Source organism: Propithecus coquereli, unplaced genomic scaffold (assembly GCF_000956105.1).
Source record: "Propithecus coquereli isolate 6110/MARCELLA unplaced genomic scaffold, Pcoq_1.0 Scaffold294, whole genome shotgun sequence".
Taxonomy (NCBI): domain Eukaryota; kingdom Metazoa; phylum Chordata; class Mammalia; order Primates; family Indriidae; genus Propithecus; species Propithecus coquereli.
The window spans coordinates 3,637,072-3,654,287 of NW_012148552.1; the positions used below are offsets into that span (position 1 = coordinate 3,637,072).

Here is a 17,216-nt window from a genome sequence, read left to right on the forward strand (position 1 = left end):
TCTCTGCCAGGGCAGCTCTGGTTTCCTGACACGGTTCTGCCTGGGCCGTCACTCCTGCCTCAGCCCTGGTCTGGGCACGGAGACTCCAGATCCCGATGCTCCTTCTGGACCTTCCTGGGTCATTGGAGCCACCAGCCCACTGGGAGAACGAGGCCCTGTGTCCACCTGCAAATTGATCCTGTGGGTTCCTGGCCACTGCCACTCTCTTGGCTGCCTGGTGGGCCCTTAATTCTCTCAGACTCCCCATGTCTGCCCAGGCCCTGGGCTCGCCCTGCCCCTTCTGTGTGAAATCCACTGGTGGTGGACACCCACCCTGCCCCGCCTCACCCTGTCCTTTGAGTACAGCCTGCTCCCCAGGCGTCGTCCAGCCCTCCCCACGGCCCCCCACTCCTGCCCACCCAACCACCTGCCTGGCCCCTGTCCAGCCAAGGGCTTGCTGCCCCCCTGTGGCCCAGCCTGTGCCGGGGTCACCCCGCTGTGCCAGTGGGTCCTGCCGTCCCCACCGGGCTCCTCACTGCCTGCAGCTGGGTCGCTCTGCACATTGTGGCGCCATTTTCCCCTGAGGAGCCCAAGGCTCTCCTGGTCTTGCTGGCTGTGGGAAGGAGGGGCTGCCACAGGCCCCGTCCTGCCACCCCCAGGCCCTCTCCCTCCCCGCAAACCCCAGCCCCGTCCATCCTCTGGGCCTTGGTCCCTGCTACAGAGGCAGAGCGCGTCTGGGGGACCCCTGACCGCTGAGGCCCCGTTCTCCGTGCTCTTCTTGCCAGACACTCTCCCGGGCGCCCCCGAGGCTTTGCGCCCTCAGGTCAGGTCTGCAGCGTGTGCCCGCAGGCCCTCTGTTCCCTTCTCCTCTCCACCCACCCTCCTGCCCACAGCCCTGGGCCCGGTGGTGGCAGTGGTCACCCAGATGTCCTTCCATTGGGTGTCCATTCTCGCCTCACTTGGTCTGTCCCTACACCGAGGCAGGAGGGGGCGTTTATCATCCACCCTGCTCGCACCTTTCCTTGTCGGCTCTTAGGAGCGAGCCACACCTTGACCCGGTGTGGGAGGCCGTGCCCGGGCTCCCTCTGGCCTCTCCTCGGCTCCTCCCTGGCCTGGGCCTTGGCCACCTGGCCTCCCTCCCCGAGTTCCTCAAGCTCCCGCCTCGGCCACTGTGAGTGTGGCCTCTGCCAGGTGTCCCCCCGCGGGCACGTCCACCTGCCTCTTGGCTGCTCAGCTGTGCGGAGCTCTTCCTCGAGGCCTCTCTGGGACCTGGGGGCCCTGTCCCCCACGTCTGCCCAGGTGCTGGGCAGCAGCTGACACTTTACCTGTCTGTTGTCCATCTTCCCCAACCAGGGGCTCTGTGGGGACCAGGTGGTCACAGTGCTGCCCGCCCCGGGGAAGAACCTGCCGGGTGTTGGCTTTTCTATCGGGGCCTGGGTCTGCTTGGTTGGGGAGGGGAAAGGGGGAGGAAGGGCCAAGGGGCTGGAGCCCTTTGGTGGGTCAGAGCCAGCCCAGACTTGGGGCTGCCCCTCCCCCAGGAGATCCCGGCTGTCACCATCCGAAAATAGCCCTTGTTTGTGGATGTGTGTGCCAGGGCTGGGCCACACTGCCAGCGGGCCGAGTCAGGCCCCATGGACAGTGGGGGTGACCAGAACAGCTGTCGGGGTTCCTGCCTAGAAGGCAGTGCCACCCTTGGGGGTGCCTAAGCCCCTGGGCCCTCTGCTGCACCCTGAACCCCACGTGGTGCCTGGCCCTCTTCCAGGTGATCGGGCTGCTGGATGTGTTCACTCCGGACGAGACCCTGGACGACTTCACAGACTTGTGAGTGCCGGCCTGGGCTGGCAGGGCTCCTCCCCACAGCCCGAGTGGGGTGCACTGCCCACCCCTCGCCCACGTGTCCCTGGTACCTGTGGCACTGGCACAGCCGGCGGCGCCCGGGCCACCTGTCGCCTCCGAGCCTGGTACCTGGGCCCGCTCCAGGACCGGAGGTGTGAACCTTGGGCCTGAGCATTTGTTAACAGGCAGGTCCCGTGCTCGGGACCCTGGCGCCAAGCGTGTGGCCCGTAACTGGAGCCGCTGACCTTTTTGCCGGCAGGGAGGGGAAAGAAGTGGCAGGAGGACCCGCCCTGCCCTTGCCCTGTCGAGCCCGCCTGTGGCTGGCCACCCTGGACTCATGCTGTTGTTGGCCAAGACCCCAGGGCCAGGCCTCGGAAGGGCTAGAGAGGGCAGCAGGCTCCTTGCTGCCTGGCCTGCAGAGGTCACGGACCACGCTGGCCTCCGCGTCCGGGAGGGTTAAGTGCTACACCCCTTGGTCTCTCTCCACCTGGCCAGCCCGCTCCTCTGACCCAAACACCTCACCCTGAGGCCCTCCTCTCTCTGGCCCAGGCCTGAAATGGAAGCCGACCACCTCCCTCCCCTGTCTATGAAGATTCGTGCTCCGCTGCCTTCGGGACGCAGCCTCAGTCCCTAGCCTGGCATGCGTGGCCCTTCAGTTGAGAGTTCAAAAACCCCAAAGTGGGTTGGGCATGGTGGCTCACGCCTGTAATCATAGCACTTTGGGAGGCCAAGGTGGGAGGATCACCTGAGGCCAGGAGTTCGAGACCAGCCTGGGCAGCATAGTGAGACCCCATCTCTAAAAAAAAAAACAAAATATGCAGGCATGGTGGTGTGCAGCCGTAGTCCCAGCTGCTCAGGAGGCTGAGGTGGGAGGACCCCTGAGCCCAGGAGTGAGCCGTGATTATGCCACTGCACTCTAGCCTGGGTGACAGAGCAAGACCTGTCTCAAAAACAAAAAAGCCCAAAGCGCAGTCGGGAGGGAAATGTGGGCCTTGCTGAGAGACAGGTGGGGCCAGATGGTGGACGGAGACTGGCCCTGCTCTGGAGCCAAGTACTTGCGGGGTGGGGCAGCAGGGCCCCGGATCCAGGGGCTGGCCCTGCCGCTGACTGGGCCCGGCCCCACCCAGTTACCTGGTGATGCCGTTCATGGGGACTGACCTGGGCAAACTCATGAAGCACGAGAAGCTGAGTGAGGACCGGATCCAGTTCCTGATGTACCAGATGCTGAAGGGACTCAAGGTGGGGCTGTGGAGGGGGTCTGCTGGGCGTGGGTGGGGCTCTGTGGCTCCAAGGTCCCTGGGGTCCCCAAGCTGATGGCTGCCTCCCCTCTCCTGCAGTATATCCACGACGCTGGCATCATCCACAGAGTGAGTCCTGGCAGGGCCACCCGTCGGTCCCCCACCACGTGGGCATGGGAGGGCTCAGTCCCCCAGCATCACCTCTCACCGTCGGGGGATTGATGGGGTCTGGTTGGGGGTGCGCAGCATTGTCTGAGCAGGGCCCCTGTCGGAAGTCTGCCCTGGGGGCCCGGGCACCTCTGCGGGGGTCGGGGGTGGAGGGACAGGCTGATCCTGGTGGCCCCTTCTTTAGGTGCTGCCCGGGCTCTGGGCCAAGCACATGCCCCGGTGGGCTGGGCATCTTGGCCACTTTTGCTCTGCCCCCAGGACCTGAAGCCGGGCAACCTCGCGGTGAATGAGGACTGTGAGCTTAAGGTGTGTGTTGCCCGGCGGGGAGAACCGTGGGGCAGGGAGCCAGGCGTCCCTGCTGAGCTGCCCCCTGACCGCCTGCCCTCAGGCCCAGGCAGGGGCCCAGACCCCAGGCTCTGGGCAGTGGCCGAGCAGCTGGGCGTTGGGGAGGCCCTCCCTACTTCGGGAGAAGGTGGGGTGTCTCAGGGCCCCGTGCTTGACCTGAGGCGGGGCTGAGCAGAGGTGCCCAAGAGGGGAGGGAGACCCCCAGACCATCTGCTCCTGAAGTTGGTTGGGCTGGGGGACCCGGCCGCGGGGGAGAAGGAGGTGGCTTGGGGTCCGAGGCTGTAGCCACAAGCTCTGGAAAGTCGGCAGGAGGCTCCAGCGCAGCCCTCTTGGGGTCAGCTGGCCCGCCCGTCCTCAGGGCCCCTCAGCCCCGACCCTCCCATTCTCCCCCAGATCCTGGACTTCGGCCTGGCCAGGCAGGCAGACAGTGAGATGACCGGATACGTGGTGACGCGGTGGTACCGGGCACCCGAGGTCATCTTGAATTGGATGCGCTACACACAGACTGGTGAGACGCTGCCCAGACACGCAGCCTCCCCGTGGCACTGCCACTAACCCACGGCCTGATGGCTGCTCCTGGGGCGGCTGTTGAGCTTGAGTGGGAGCCGGACGGGGGCGTGGGCAGGCCAAACCCGATCGGCCATGTCTGTGTCCCCCTCCCCTGTCTTTGTCCCCCGCCGCCCACGGAGCGCTGACTGGGGCTTCTGTCTCAGTGGACATCTGGTCCGTGGGCTGCATCATGGCAGAGATGATCACGGGGAAGACACTGTTCAAGGGCAACGACCGTATCCTCCAGCCTGGGGCAGGTGGAGGGCGGGTGGGGGCCGTGGGGCAGTGTGGGGAGGTGGGGGCAGTGTGGGGGGCGGGGGCTGGGCTCCTCCCCAGGCCGGGGTCAGGGCCCCGCTCTCTGGCCCCAGCTGTGCTCCTGAGCTCAGTGCAGACCTGGACCAGCTGAAGGAGATCATGAAGGTGACCGGCACGCCGTCGCCCGAGTTCGTGCAGAGGCTGCAGAGCGCGGATGTCAGTGGGGCGCTGTGGGGGGCGGGCGGCCCTGGCGTGGGGCTGGCTCCTCACCCTCTCTCCCCGACAGGCGAAGAACTACATGAAGGGCCTCCCGGAGCTGGAGAAGAAGGACTTCGCCTCCATCCTGACCAACGCCAGCCCCCTGGGTAGGGCAGGGTGGGCGGTGCAGGGCGTGGACCGGGGGCCTCCCGAAGCCCGGCCTGATGTGAGCCCCCCGCAGCCGTGAACCTCCTGGAGAAGATGCTGGTGCTGGATGCGGAGCAGCGGGTGACGGCGGCCGAGGCGCTGGCCCACCCCTACTTCGAGTCCCTGCACGACGCGGAAGATGCGCCCAAGGCCCAGAAGTACGACGACTCCTTCGACGACGTGGACCGCACGCTGGACGAGTGGAAGCGTGAGTGGGGCTCCGGGCAGGCGAAGAGGAGGTCAGGAGGTCAGAGGGCAGCGTACAGCCATGCGGCCTGGGACTGCTGGCTGGAGCTGAGGGATGGGGGGAGGGTGGCCACAGACGTGCCACCCTGCCCTGGTTGCCTTGCCTCCCCCATGTCCAGGCTAGAGCCCTGGGCTGCCCAGGAGTCCCCTCCACGTCCACCTGTCCCCAGGGCCTTTCTGCTCACACCCCTGGCGTCTGTCCTTGCCTTTCCTGGCCCAGTTTAGGACCCCTCCCTTCTGGACGACTGCACAGCCGTCCGTGGTTGCCCCAGCCATCCCTCCCTGTGCAGCCTGACTGAGCAGTCCCGTCCCCTGCAGCTGTGCCCTCCCCCTGCAGGCTTTGTGCGGTCGCCCCTCCCACGCAGGCCTGTCCATCTCTGAGCCACGCTCAGGGAAGCCCCACGCTGGACCTGGCCTCGGCTCTGCTCTGGAGTGGCCGTGAGGGCTGGGCCGGTGCTCTCCGTGGCTGCGTGGCCGGCCTGGGGCCTGCAGCGCCCCAGCCCCGCCCTGGTCGTGGGCTGGCTGGGTTGAGGTTCTCAAACTGTGTTCCTCAGGACCACAGGGTTCCTGGGTGTCTCCAGCAGGGGCCCCTCCCTTAGCCGTGCTGTGTTGTGTGCGTATGAGTTTGGTTTTGTTTGATGAAAGGTTTCTGCTGCTAAAAAAGATAACTTGAAAACCACGGGCCACAGGATCCTCTCTGCGGTCCCCACCCACACACTGTGGCCGGCGCTTTTGCTTTCACAGCAGCCCGTGGTGCACATGTGGCCCGTCTGTGGCCGAGTCCTTGGTCAGGAATGCAAGTGCTTGTCGCCTCCTGTTTCCCTAGGAAAATCCAGATAGGTAGCAGCGGGCCCTTCACACAGACCTTCCTCGGCGGACTGGCCCTCAGGGCTGGAGGGCCCCCGAGGCCCTGGCTTCGCCCTGCTCCGTGAGCTGACGGCTCCCTCTCTGCGCTTGCCTCCCAGGTGTCACTTACAAAGAGGTGCTCAGCTTCAAGCCGCCCAGGCAGCTGGGGACCAGGGTTTCCAAGGAGACGGCTCTGTGAAGACCTCTGGGCTCCAGGCTGGCGGAGGAGGCTCCTTGCCTTGGCCTACCCCCGGGAGGGGTCCTGGTTACCACCTCGACCCTGGCCGGGGCTGGCATCCCAAGGCATCTACTGGGAGCAGACCCCTCGTTCCACGGACCCTCCTGCCCAGGCCTGTTCCTCTGTTCTCCGGCACCACCTCAGCCCTGCCGGAGCATCTGAACTTCCTGGACAGGACTTCCGCCCGACCTGGGGACGGCCTCCAACCCCTGGAGCCTTGGCCTCTGCCAGGTGCAGCAAGAAATGTCAGAGCTGGCAGGGCCCAGGGTCGAGTCCTGGCCTCCGAGCCCTGCGTGCTCCAGGCCCTGCTGGAGAGGAAGGACAGAGGGAGGGCGCAGGCCCCAGCTCGGGGTCAGTCGTGGACTCTCCTGCTCCCCAGCCTGGAATGTCAGCCAGCCTGCAGCGTGTGCACGTGGCTGGAAGGGAATAAACACTTTTGTAGATCTCTCTCTCCAGCTGTGTGTCCTCACGCTGGGTCCCCACCCTGAGGCCTCGGAGCTGCACAGAGATAGGAGGCTGGCCTGAGAGCTGGGGAGCGGGGTGGGGGGGGCTCCTGAGGGTCCCGCCTCCCCCAGGCCACAGAGCTGCTGCCCACGTCACCAGTCCTGTTCCAGTGAGCCGTGAGCGCCCACACCAGGGCTCGGCCCCTCCCTTGTCACGGGGTGACCTTCCTCTGACAGCTCAGAGTGCAGGCTGCAGGGTGTGGACCGGGAGCCGGCCCAGGGGCAGGGCCTGATGGGGGCTGTGTTAGGACCCAGCCTGGGCCTCGAGCCTGGCTGAGCTCCCTGTGCCTTCCGCAGCTAGAAGGTTCCTGGGGAGGCAGGGGACACGCGGAGCACCTCGAGACCCCTCTGGTCCTGCGGCTGGGTGCCTCTCCCTCCACTGTGGCCCAGTGGCCCACGCTACCCTCCACAGGCCTCAGGCCACGCATGAGCTCCCACCACCCTGGCTCCTCACCCCCTCCCACCGACAGGTGCACCCAGAGTGGGGCCAGGCTGGGGCACAGTGATGTGGGGGGGTGGGGGGGAGGCCCGGGGCCCCCTCCTCCAGCTGGGAGTTTGGATGGACATGTGCACAGTTGGCCCAGCCAAATTTGGTCAGACGCGTTGCCACCGTGGACACTGGCCTTGTCTGCCCAGGGTCACGCTTGTGCCTCTCCTGCATATCCCTGCCCAGACCCTCTGTGCTCCCCCAGCCTCCACCGTTGGCTGGGAGTGGTCCTGATTTGCTGGACGTTCGCAGCCCCTGTGCTCTGGCGGGTCCAGCCGTTTCTGCTGCTTGCAGGAGGGAGGCTCGGATGGGGCTGGCCCTGCCTGGGGCTGAGCAAGGAAGAGGATTGGGGGCCCCAGGACCCCATGACTGAGCACCAGATGCACACAACAGCGCCCACCCCAGGGTTCTGGGCGAGGCTGGAGGTTTCCTCCTCTCTTGGGGCATCTTGCTCTGTGGCTGTGGCCGCACCCCCATCCTTCACACACTGCGCCCCTTCCATCAGACCTGTCCTGCTTCTCCCGACTGCCCTGGTTCCTGTCCAGCGTCTTGGCTTCTGCCCTGACCCTGACTCTGTCTGCTCTCCTGCCAGGGGTCTCCCTGTCACTCCCTTCTGAAACTTGGGGACTGAGCCACAACCACTGCCTGGGACCACCAGCCCCTCAGGAGCCACTGCCCCTGTGGACCTCAGCTTCCCCCACTTCAACTGGCTCCTCCCCAGCCCTGGGAGGCGGGCCCTAGGCCACAATGGACGCGGGGTGCTGCCAGCAGGTCTGACCCTGCATGTTCAAGGTGGGCTTGAGGGAAGCTGGGGGCAGAACAGAGCATGGGTGGGTGGCGCGGGGCCCCAGGGACAGCCCCAGAGGGCCTGGGCACGCCCCACCCCACCCTCACCCGGCGGCCCACCATGGCAGCTCTGGAGGTGGAGGAGGTGGGGCCTCCTCTGGCCCATCCCGCTTTGGGGCGGGGATTGCTGCAGCCAGGGGTGGAGCAGGACCCAGACGGAATCACAGGAAGCCGGAAGCCCGCCCTGGGGCCACCCCTGTTCGTGGCCTCGCTTGGCGCCGTCTGTGCACTGGGGACCCTTGAGCTGCCTGAGTTCTGAGTGTTCCTGCCCTGGCCCCACCTGCTGCCCGGGCTCTGTCCCAGGCAGGTCCCAGGCACCGGGCTGCTCCCCAGGCTGCAGTGGGTATAAGACGTGCAGTCACCTTGAGGGAGGGGTTTTGGTCCTGCCACCCGGGAGTGGTCCCAAGTAACCACAGCCCAGCCATGGGGACTGCGCTCGTGTACCATGAGGACATGACGGCCCCCCGGCTGCTCTGGGACGAGTAAGTGTGACCTGGCTGAGGTCGGGGATGGTGAGGGGCTCTGGACACTGAGCCCCCAATCTGCCCCAGCCCCGAGTGCGAGATTGAGTGTCCCGAGCGCCTGACTGCAGTCCTGGACCGCCTGCGGCAGTGCGGCCTGGAGCAGAGGTGCCTGCGACTGTCAGCCCGCGAGGCCTCGGAGGCAGAGCTGGGGCTGGTGCACAGGTCAGACCCCGCAGCCCCAGGTTGGGGGGCAGCCCGCCCAGGAACCTGGGCTTCCCTAAGCCCGCCAGTTTTACCATCGGGTGGGTGGGTGAGCAGTTCAAAGCCACGAGGCAGCACGGGTGGGCCCTCCACCACCGACCCCAGCCACTCCCCTCCCTGCGCCTGTGGTGACCCTGCTTTTCCTGCCTGTCTGCTGTCTGCAGCCCGGAGTACGTGGCCTTGGTTCGGGGGACCCAGGTCCTGGGCAAGGGGGAGCTACAGGCGCTGTCCAGACAGTACGATGCCGTGTACTTCCACCCGGTGCGTGCCCTCGTACACACCCACACACCTGTGCGCTCATGTCCATGGCGCCACCCCCGGCCCCATGCGTTGTTCACGCATGTGACAGCACCCTGCATGCCCTGCTTGCTGCCACTGCTGGCACCTGGGACTGGCCTGGCCTGTTCTGCCCAGCGGTTGGTGCCCTGCTGCCCGGCATGGGGCTCACTTGCACCCCTGCCCCACAGAGTACTTTTCACTGTGCCCGGCTGGCCGCGGGGGCTGCGCTGCAGCTGGTGGACGCCGTGCTCCTGGGAGCTGTGCACAATGGGCTCGCCCTGGTGAGGTGAGAGTTGCCCCTTCACGAGGCTGCCCCCTCGTGGGTGGCCTGGGGAGGGGACAGGATGACCCTGACATGGGTGATACCCCACTCTCACCCCCAGGCCCCCTGGGCACCACAGCCAGAGGGCAGCCGCCAACGGGTTCTGCGTGTTCAACAATGTAGCGATAGCAGCTGAACATGCCAAGCAGAAACACGGGCTGCACAGGTGTGTGCCAGGCTGGCTGCGCGGTGGAGGACCCAGGCCAGACAGGAAGGGGCAAAGGAGGCTGACAGCCCACCCGGCCTCCTCCCATTCCTGGCTGGAGGTGGGAGGCCCCAGTGACCCCCCGCATTGTCTGTCCCAGGGTCCTGGTCGTCGACTGGGACATCCACCACGGCCAGGGCATCCAGTACATCTTTGAGGATGACCCCAGGTGAGCTGGGGGTGGGGACACAACCCTTCCCTGCAACCCCACTCTTGGGGTCCACGGCCTGGCCTGGGAAAATCCAAGGGGGGAGACGCAGCTGTGTCCTCAGGGGTCGGGTTCTGTGAGGAGCCACGGAGCTGCTAGGGTCCTGACCTTTGACCTTTGACCCCGGCTGGCTGTTTGCAGTGTCCTTTACTTCTCCTGGCACCGATATGAGCATGGGCGCTTCTGGCCTTTCCTACGAGAGTCAAATGCAGATGCCGTTGGATGGGGACAGGGCCGTGGCTTCACTGTCAATCTGCCCTGGAACCAGGTGCCCCCCTGGGCTCCCCACCCTACGGTTCTGGGTCTCCAAAGTGTAGCCTGAGCATCCTGCCAGGGCCCCCATTGGCAGAGCTGGCCCACTGACATCCCCACCCCCACCCCACAAGGTCGGGATGGGAAATGCTGACTACATGGCTGCCTTCCTGCACCTGCTGCTGCCGCTGGCCTTTGAGGTGACTGCACGGTGGGTGGGCCCCAAGGCAGGCAGCCCCCCAGGCAGGTGGGCATGAGATGAAGGCAGGAGTGCGGAGGGCCTCTCAGCAACGGAGGGGTGGTGAGGAAGGCAGCACCAGGCTGCCCCTGCACCCACTCCAGCCTCCTCCTTCCCCTCTGCACCCTGGCATGGCCTGCAGTTTGACCCTGAGCTGGTGCTAGTCTCCGCAGGATTTGACTCAGCCATCGGGGACCCTGAGGTGAGGGCCTGGCCTGGCTGGGGAGGGCCTCTGGGGTCCTGGGCCCTGCCCCCATCACGCACAGCTCTGGTTCCAGGGGCAGATGCAGGCCACGCCGGAGTGCTTCGCCCACCTCACACAGCTGCTGCAGGTGCTGGCCGGCGGCCGAGTCTGCGCAGTGCTGGAGGTGACCAGGGGAGGGTGCGAGGGCCAGCGGCTTGGAGCCAACCACGTGGAAGCCTGGGAGTCCAGCCCCACGCAGTGACACCCCTGCCCTTCTCCCAGGGCGGCTACCACCTGGAGTCACTGGCACAGTCGGTGTGCATGACGGTGCAGGCACTGCTGGGGGACCCGGCCCCGCCCCTGCCGGGGCCCCTGATGCCGTGTCAGAGGTGCGAAGGGAGGGGGCGGAGAGGGCCAGGGTGGAGGCCAGGCCTCGCCTCACCACTCTCGATTCACCCACGCAGTGCCCTGGAGTCCATCCAGAGTGTTCGAGCAGCCCAGGCCCCTCACTGGGTGAGCCTCCAGCAGCAAGGTTGGTGGGGCCTGGGCCTGGGCTGGGGGCATCCCACCTTGCACCTCCTTGCAGTGGCGGTGACTCTGAACTGTCCCTAGACGTGGTCGCCGCACTGAGTCCCAGCGCCCGCTCCCCAGAGGGGAGGCCCCTGCCTGTGCCGCCCGGGGGCCGTGCATGCGAGGCAGCAGCTGCTGTGCTGAGCTCCCTCCTGGACCAGCGGCGCCTCCACCCCACACCCCCCGTCCGCACGGCCGTTGCCCTGACCGCGCCAGATGCCACCCTGGTCCTGCCCCCTGATGTTCTCCATCAGGAGAAATCAGCACCGAGGGAGGAGGCAGAGACCTGGGCCAGGTGGGCAGGGCCAGCCTGGGGAGAGCGGTGGGGCCGTGTCTGTGCACGTGCCTGTGTGTAACTGACGTGCAGTCACCTTATGGCCACTTGTCCACATGTTCTGTCCACCACAGGCCACATGCATCCCTGGCCCCGGATGAGGCCCTCGCTGCACTTGGGAAGCTCCTGTACCTCTTAGATGGGATCCTGGATGGGCAGGTGGGGTATCTGGGAGGGGCTGCGGGTGCAGTGGACTCAGGTAGGGCCCAGGACCTGATAGCGGGGAGTGGCCAGTCCAGAGGGGGCTGGGTGGTGTAGAACCACAGGGACATGCATGTGGCCTTGTGCCAGGAACCATTCCCAGAACTGCCCCAGGGACGGGATTGTGGGTGTCCCCTGCCTCAGCCTCCTCAACTAAATGTTCTTTGGCAGAGAGGTGAAGGGGATGATTTAAAGTATAGATTTATCCTACATTCTGTGCCCCAAAAGAATGATGATAATAATAAAAGTACAAAGTATAAATTTAAGCATCTTATTTTCAGAAATGGAGGGATTTGATCTCAGAGTGTGAGGAAGGGCTGATAACAGCCATGTAGACACAGACCAAAAGGAGCCATGACTGGGTCTGTTTACCTGGCTTGGGGGTGGGTGGCTGGTGTCTCATCCCCCACAACTGTTGATTCATCGCACAGGTGAGCAGCGGTATCGCAGCCATCCCGGCCTCTGCTGCAGTGGCCATCCTGGATGTGGCCATTCGGAGAGGGCTGTCCCGTGGCGCCCAGAGGTGAGCCTTCAGGGGCAGGGCCTGTGGGTAGCCCGTACCCCAGCTGGCCATGTGGGGAGAGCTCTGGCAATGGAGTCTGGGCAGTGTGGACACAGCCTGTCCTGGGGCTGATTCTTCCTCCAGGCTGTTCTGTGTGGCCCTGGGACAACTGGACCGGCCCCTGGACCTCCCTGATGATGGGTATGACTCAGGTCACGCATCTATCCAGTCGAGCACATGGATGGGCATGTGGCAGGGCCCCCAGGGGGCTGCGCGGATGGGGCACTCTGTATACAGAATGGGGCCTTCCTCAGCTGGGGTTTGGGATGGGGCAACGCCAGGCAGGCCTTCCGCACAGAGGGTCAGCAGTCAGCGCTCCCTGGCTCTTCTCTGCCTTGCCTTTGCTGCCCGGGTTCAGGCGGGTGGGCAGGGCCTCACACACACACTCATGTTCATGTGCTCACTCTCCCTGGAAGGAGGACTCTGTGGCTGAGCATCGGGGGCAAAGAGGCAGCTGCCCCCTCCATGTTCCACGTCTCCACACCACTGCCAGGGGTGAGTGGCCATGCCGTGTGGCAGGGCAGCTGGGGGAGACCCCATTAATGCGTGCAGCCACCTCACTGACATTGTCATGAGAGCTAGGCCCCTGGCCCCTCCTGGCTCCCTGCTCACTTCCTAGGAGGCGGGGGCAGAGCCAGCAGGAGGGGTGTCCCTGGATGAGAAGCTGGGGCCCTACTGTCTCCACAGATGACTGGTGGGTTCCTGAGCTGCGTCTTGGGCCTGGTGCTGCCCCTGGCCTACGGCTTCCAGCCTGACCTGGTGCTGGTGGCCCTGGGGCCTGCCCATGGCCTGCAGGGTCCCCAAGCGGCTCTCCTGGCTGCAGTGCTGCGGGGGCCCGCAGGGGGCCGAGTCCTGGCTCTGGTGGAGGAGGTGAGTCAGGTGGGTGGACCTGCGGTGGGGTGGGGGCTGGGAAAGACAGTGACTGCTTCCCCTGGGCGCTGGCACAGGAGTCCACGCCCCAGCTGGCCGGGGTCCTGGCCCGGGTGCTGCACGGAGAGGCGCCTCCCAGCCTGGGCCCTTTCTCGGGGGCCGCTCCGGAGGACGTCCGAGCCCTCAGGGAACTCAGGCGGCAGCTGGAGCCACAGTGGAAGATGCTGCAGGTGGCGGGTGAGGCCGGCTGAGGACGCGCGGCCCTGCTGGGCGCGGCGGCCAGGGCTGGAGCAGCCGCGACGGCGCGCTCTCCCGCCTCCTGCTCCAGCGCCGTCCTCCCGAGGCAGCGCGGAACCGGCCGCGGCGGGAGTGTCAGCGCCGCAGAAGTAACAGCACGCGCCGGTCCCAGCCCGGCCACAATCCCCAGCTCAGCACCGCCCGCCGCCTCCCGTCCCCATCGTCCCTCCCCAGCTCCGCCCCGCCCCTCCCCTCCCCAGCTCCGCCCCCGCCCCGCCCCCGCCAGCTCCCTGCTCAGCACCGCCCGCCGCCTCCGTGGCAGGGCCGGGCTGGAGCGGCCCGCCTCGCCCCCTCCGACCCCCGAAAGCCCAGCTCCGCCCCACCTCTCCCAGCTCCGCTCCGCCCCGCGGCGGCCCTGCCCCACGTCAGTAAACTTGGAGAAACCAGAGTCTGACTCCGCCTCCTTCATATCCGTCATGACGGGGCTCTGGGCGCGCGCGACTCGGGCGCCAGCCGGAAGTGCGCTGCGGAAGCCATAGGGCGGGGCCGGACCGCGGCTCCGGCCACACCCCTCCTCAAGCGCCGGCTGGAGCCTCCCACCTGTGACGCAGTTCCGGTGCGCCGGCTGTAGAGGTCTTGACGGTCGCGTGGCCGTGACGCGGCGGCGGCAGCGGGAACGGGAATCAAGGGTTCTCTCCCCTGGTGAGGCCAGACGACTGGGCGGGCGTACAGGCCAGACCCCGGGGCCCCTGCCCGCGCCGCCGCTCCCCTCCACCCCGGCCGCTCCCCTAGATCCCCTCTCTAGTCCGCGAGGCCCCGGGCAGCAGCCTCTTCCGGCCTTGCAAGGGGACCCCGGGAACGCGTGCAAGGCCGCGTACGTCCACTACGTACTTCCTTGATGCATATTTCGTTCTTCGGCTTTTTTACGTTCTGTGGCCTCCTGAAGGTTAAAGACTAGTGAATTAGAAGAAAAACGCCAGCTGGCGCTCGGTGGGCTCCTGTGGCCCGCCCTGAGGGCCGCCGGGGCAGCACAGGCGGGCTGGGGAGGGCAGAGCGTGCTTACTCCGTGTAGAGCAACCCGTTTAAAATGCAAGTTCTGTGCTTCAGGATTAAGAGGCTACCTGTCATTTAACCCTGTCTGACCTGCCACTGCCTGTTTTTCAGAATGTGACGTGAAGCCGGGGTAAGGTGTTTTCTCACTCTGGGGGCCCGGAGTTGAGAAGGGGTCGGCATGGCCAGCATCACCCAGCTCTTCGATGACCTGTGTGAAGCCCTCCTGCCTGCTGCTAAGACTCACCTGGGCCAGCGCAGGGTGAACCGGAAGAGGGCAAAGCAGAGTCTCAAGAGGGTGGCCTACAATGCTCTTTTCACAAATCTTTTTCAAGATGAGATGCATCAGCTGCAGCCTGACCTGTCAAAACTCCCAGTGAGAAACAAGATCCTCATGTTGTCCTTTGACTTGAGAGTGGGTGGCCTGGGCCCCGAGGCAGACCGTTTGGAGGAGCTTGTGGAGGAGCTTGAAGCAGCTCCTTGCTGTCCGGTTGCGGAGGTGGGGTCTGTTTTGGATCTCCTGGTTCAGCTGGCAGGGAGTGGTCCCCCTCAAGTACTGCAAAGAAAACGGGGCTACTTCCTTAACAACAAACATGTTGGGAGAAACGTTCCATATGGCGGGTACGATTGCTATGACCTGAGTGTGTTTGAGATGGACATTCAGTCTTTGATATCCAGAGAGGAATCTTTGTGTCACAGCATGACCCAGGAAACACTTCAGGTTATGGAGGCTGCCCCAGGCACTGGCCTGCCCACTGTTGGGCTCTTTTCATTTGGTGACCCTTGTAGTGACAGATTTGAGAGAGACACCCGGGTCTCGCTCTTTGGTGCCCTTGTGCACAGCCGCACTTACGACATGGATATTCGACTGGACCTGCCTCCGGTGCCAGACAGTGCAGACCTGTCTGGACTGGCCATTAAGGTAGGTGGAGTGTTTGTTTTCCCTGCTTTTATCTCCCTGGGGATTTGGAAAATGCTTTCTTTGGCTTTTGTTTTATCATGGTAAAGTAGCATGGCTCAAGTCTAGGTCACCTGGTGGCTGAGCTGTTTTGAGGCAGGGATGCTGGTGTGGGCTTGCTGGTGCCATCTCCTGAGCAGGGAGGGTACTGCCACCTGCAGGCCACAGCAACATGCTGCTTTTCGTGTTTTACCTGATAGAGCATGTTGTTAAGTCATTTCTGTTCCCTAGAGTGCCTCTTTAAATTTAAGTTAATTGAAATGAAATAAAAAATTCAGTTCCTTTTTTTTTTTGAGACAGTCTCACTCTGTTGCCTGGGCTAGAGTGCCTCAGCATCAGCTTAGCTCACAGCAACCTCAAACTCCTGGGCTCAAGCGATCCTCCTGCCTCAGCCTCCCGAGTAGCCGGGACTACAGGCATGCGCCACCATGCCCAGCCAATTTTTTGTATATATATTTTTAGTTGTCCAGCTAATTTCTTTCTATCTTTTTAGTGGAGACGGGGTCTCACTCTTGCTCAGGCTCGTCTCGAACTCCTGAGCTCAAACGATCCACCTGCGTCGGCCTCCCAGAGTGCTAGGATTATAGGCGTGAGCCACCGCGCCCGGCCAACCCTTGAAAGTTTTAATAAATTATTTTGTTTAATTCCTTAAATGGTTTGTTGGAGGAAAACATTGTATTGTACACATGTGCTAGGTCTTTGCTTCGGTGAGCAAACAGAAGTGTGTGTGAAGCCCCTGGGACGAGTCGTGGGCGCAGGGGAGCGGGTGGTGATGTGCTCTTCCCTGTGCTCCGCAGGTTCCTCAGAGCGTGGATCAGTGGGAGGACGAAGGGTTCCAGTCAGCGTCCAATTTGACGCCTGATTCCCAGTCTGAACCCAGCGTGACCCCAGACGTGGACCTGTGGGAAGCTGCACTCACGTATGAGCCCAGCAAGCGGAGGTGCTGGGAGCGAATCGGATGGTGCGTGAGCCTGTCTCTGCCTTCATGTGCACCACCCCCACCCCACTGTGAGCATGGCCTTGGCATGTGGAGGGCAGTGCGTGCTCAGTAAGCCCAGGCAGCTCAGATGAGATTAGGAATCTGGAAGTTTCAGCCAGACATGGTGTACAAAATTGTCCGAGTCCTGCGAGTGAAGAGAGATGCACAGGGAAATGACTTCCAGCCTTTAAGGAAGTTCCTGCATTGCCTTAATGTCAGCAGAGTGGTCAGTAGGCAGCTGAGTTACATCCTTACTACCAGGGCTCCCAGGTCGCCGAGGGCTGCCTAGCAGGCTGTGTGGTCAGTGCCAGGAAGACATGCTGTCTGGGCACAGGGTGCCGACGAAGGAGCCTTTTCCACATCTGGAAGAGTTGGGAGTAGCACTCTGGCTGGTGAGAGATTCTGGTTGTAGCATCCTTTCCCTGACTGGTGCTAGTAGCTTGCTCCCTGGAGGGAGTGGCCAGTCACTCCCTGGGCTCATCTGGGTCCAGAGGTCTCTGCACTCAGGATCTCCCAGAGTCTTTGATGGCTGGTATCTCTCAAAAACTCCCAGAACTGGAGTCGAAGACACACATTGCCCTATTGTTGAGTCATGGAACCCCTTTTTCACATCCAGTCTACTGGCGATTCTCTGGTATACCTGTTTGGGGAGTGCTGAATTAAAGAATCAGGACTGGCAGTGAGCTGAGTGCCGCCCCCATCCTGCCCCCAGGTCCTGGAGAGGAAACCCCAGTGGGCTTTCCTGGATGTGGTCATCTGCCCCCAAGGGGATCCCTACAGGGATGCCTGGCTCCCTGCTTCCCAGCACAGAGGTGTGGGCAGTTGTCTTACTTTTCTGCCCCATTAACATGCTGCTAGGGCCTCAGTCCTGTCTTTTTGCATGTACAAAGCAAATCTGGTGGTCCTGCTCTCTGCTAACCCCTCACATGTTTAAAAACTGGCCCTACAAGTTACTGCTTTTTTTCTGTAAATATTTGCTAGTGGTATTTCATTTGTTAGCTTACACTTTTCTAGGTTTCGTTTTGTAGGTCATTGTTTAGGAGAAATGATGACTCGTCAGTTCACCATCCTTGTCACCCTGTTCTTTTTTTTTTTTTTTTG

The 17,216-nt window shown here is 63.8% G+C and overlaps 3 protein-coding genes across 6 annotated transcripts in view; all 3 read left to right on the plus strand.

Annotated features, from left to right (window-relative positions):
* Positions 1–6,491, plus strand: part of MAPK12 (mitogen-activated protein kinase 12) — a 7,723-nt gene extending 1,232 nt beyond the window's left edge. The window contains exons 3-12 of the mRNA XM_012648796.1: positions 1,742–1,800; positions 2,943–3,054; positions 3,153–3,182; positions 3,480–3,527; positions 3,960–4,074; positions 4,280–4,351; positions 4,507–4,586; positions 4,657–4,735; positions 4,810–4,983; positions 5,987–6,491. Of these exons, the coding sequence (XP_012504250.1) occupies positions 1,742–1,800; positions 2,943–3,054; positions 3,153–3,182; positions 3,480–3,527; positions 3,960–4,074; positions 4,280–4,351; positions 4,507–4,586; positions 4,657–4,735; positions 4,810–4,983; positions 5,987–6,066 (849 nt within the window). The 3' untranslated portion in view covers positions 6,067–6,491. The remainder of the gene's footprint in view (positions 1–1,741; positions 1,801–2,942; positions 3,055–3,152; positions 3,183–3,479; positions 3,528–3,959; positions 4,075–4,279; positions 4,352–4,506; positions 4,587–4,656; positions 4,736–4,809; positions 4,984–5,986) is intronic.
* Positions 6,492–8,130: 1,639 nt separating this feature from the next.
* HDAC10 (histone deacetylase 10) lies at positions 8,131–13,357 on the plus strand. The gene is made up of 19 exons (XM_012648797.1): positions 8,131–8,423; positions 8,493–8,627; positions 8,831–8,927; positions 9,134–9,231; positions 9,329–9,433; positions 9,573–9,641; positions 9,822–9,948; positions 10,067–10,132; positions 10,313–10,372; positions 10,449–10,538; positions 10,637–10,743; positions 10,819–10,886; positions 10,967–11,219; positions 11,333–11,417; positions 11,891–11,982; positions 12,106–12,162; positions 12,438–12,516; positions 12,709–12,891; positions 12,969–13,357. Exons 1-19 carry the CDS (start codon positions 8,365–8,367, stop codon positions 13,140–13,142), a joined length of 2,004 nt encoding a protein of 667 aa, XP_012504251.1. The 5' UTR covers positions 8,131–8,364; the 3' UTR covers positions 13,143–13,357.
* Positions 13,358–13,794: 437 nt separating this feature from the next.
* Positions 13,795–17,216, plus strand: part of TUBGCP6 (tubulin, gamma complex associated protein 6) — a 35,886-nt gene continuing 32,464 nt past the window's right edge. For 3 of the 4 annotated variants that reach the window (XR_001137679.1, XM_012648788.1, XM_012648789.1), the window contains exons 1-2: positions 14,360–15,100; positions 15,934–16,097. Coding sequence is in view for 3 of the 4 variants with exons in the window: in XM_012648788.1 (XP_012504242.1) it covers positions 14,360–15,100; positions 15,934–16,097 (905 nt within the window). In the remaining variant the exon portion in view is untranslated. Of the gene's footprint in view, positions 13,831–14,292; positions 15,101–15,933; positions 16,098–17,216 lie in introns of those variants that run through there. The other variant, XM_012648787.1, reaches the window with a different exon arrangement.

Coding starts and splice junctions, on each gene's coding strand:
- HDAC10 (XM_012648797.1), top strand. CDS start 8,365: ATGGGGACTGCGCTCGTGTACCATGAGGACATGACGGCCCCCCGGCTG. Junction 9,232..9,328: donor AATGGGCTCGCCCTGGTGAG/GTGAGAGTTGCC, acceptor TCTCACCCCCAG/GCCCCCTGGGCACCACAGCC. Junction 10,887..10,966: donor GGTGAGCCTCCAGCAGCAAG/GTTGGTGGGGCC, acceptor AACTGTCCCTAG/ACGTGGTCGCCGCACTGAGT.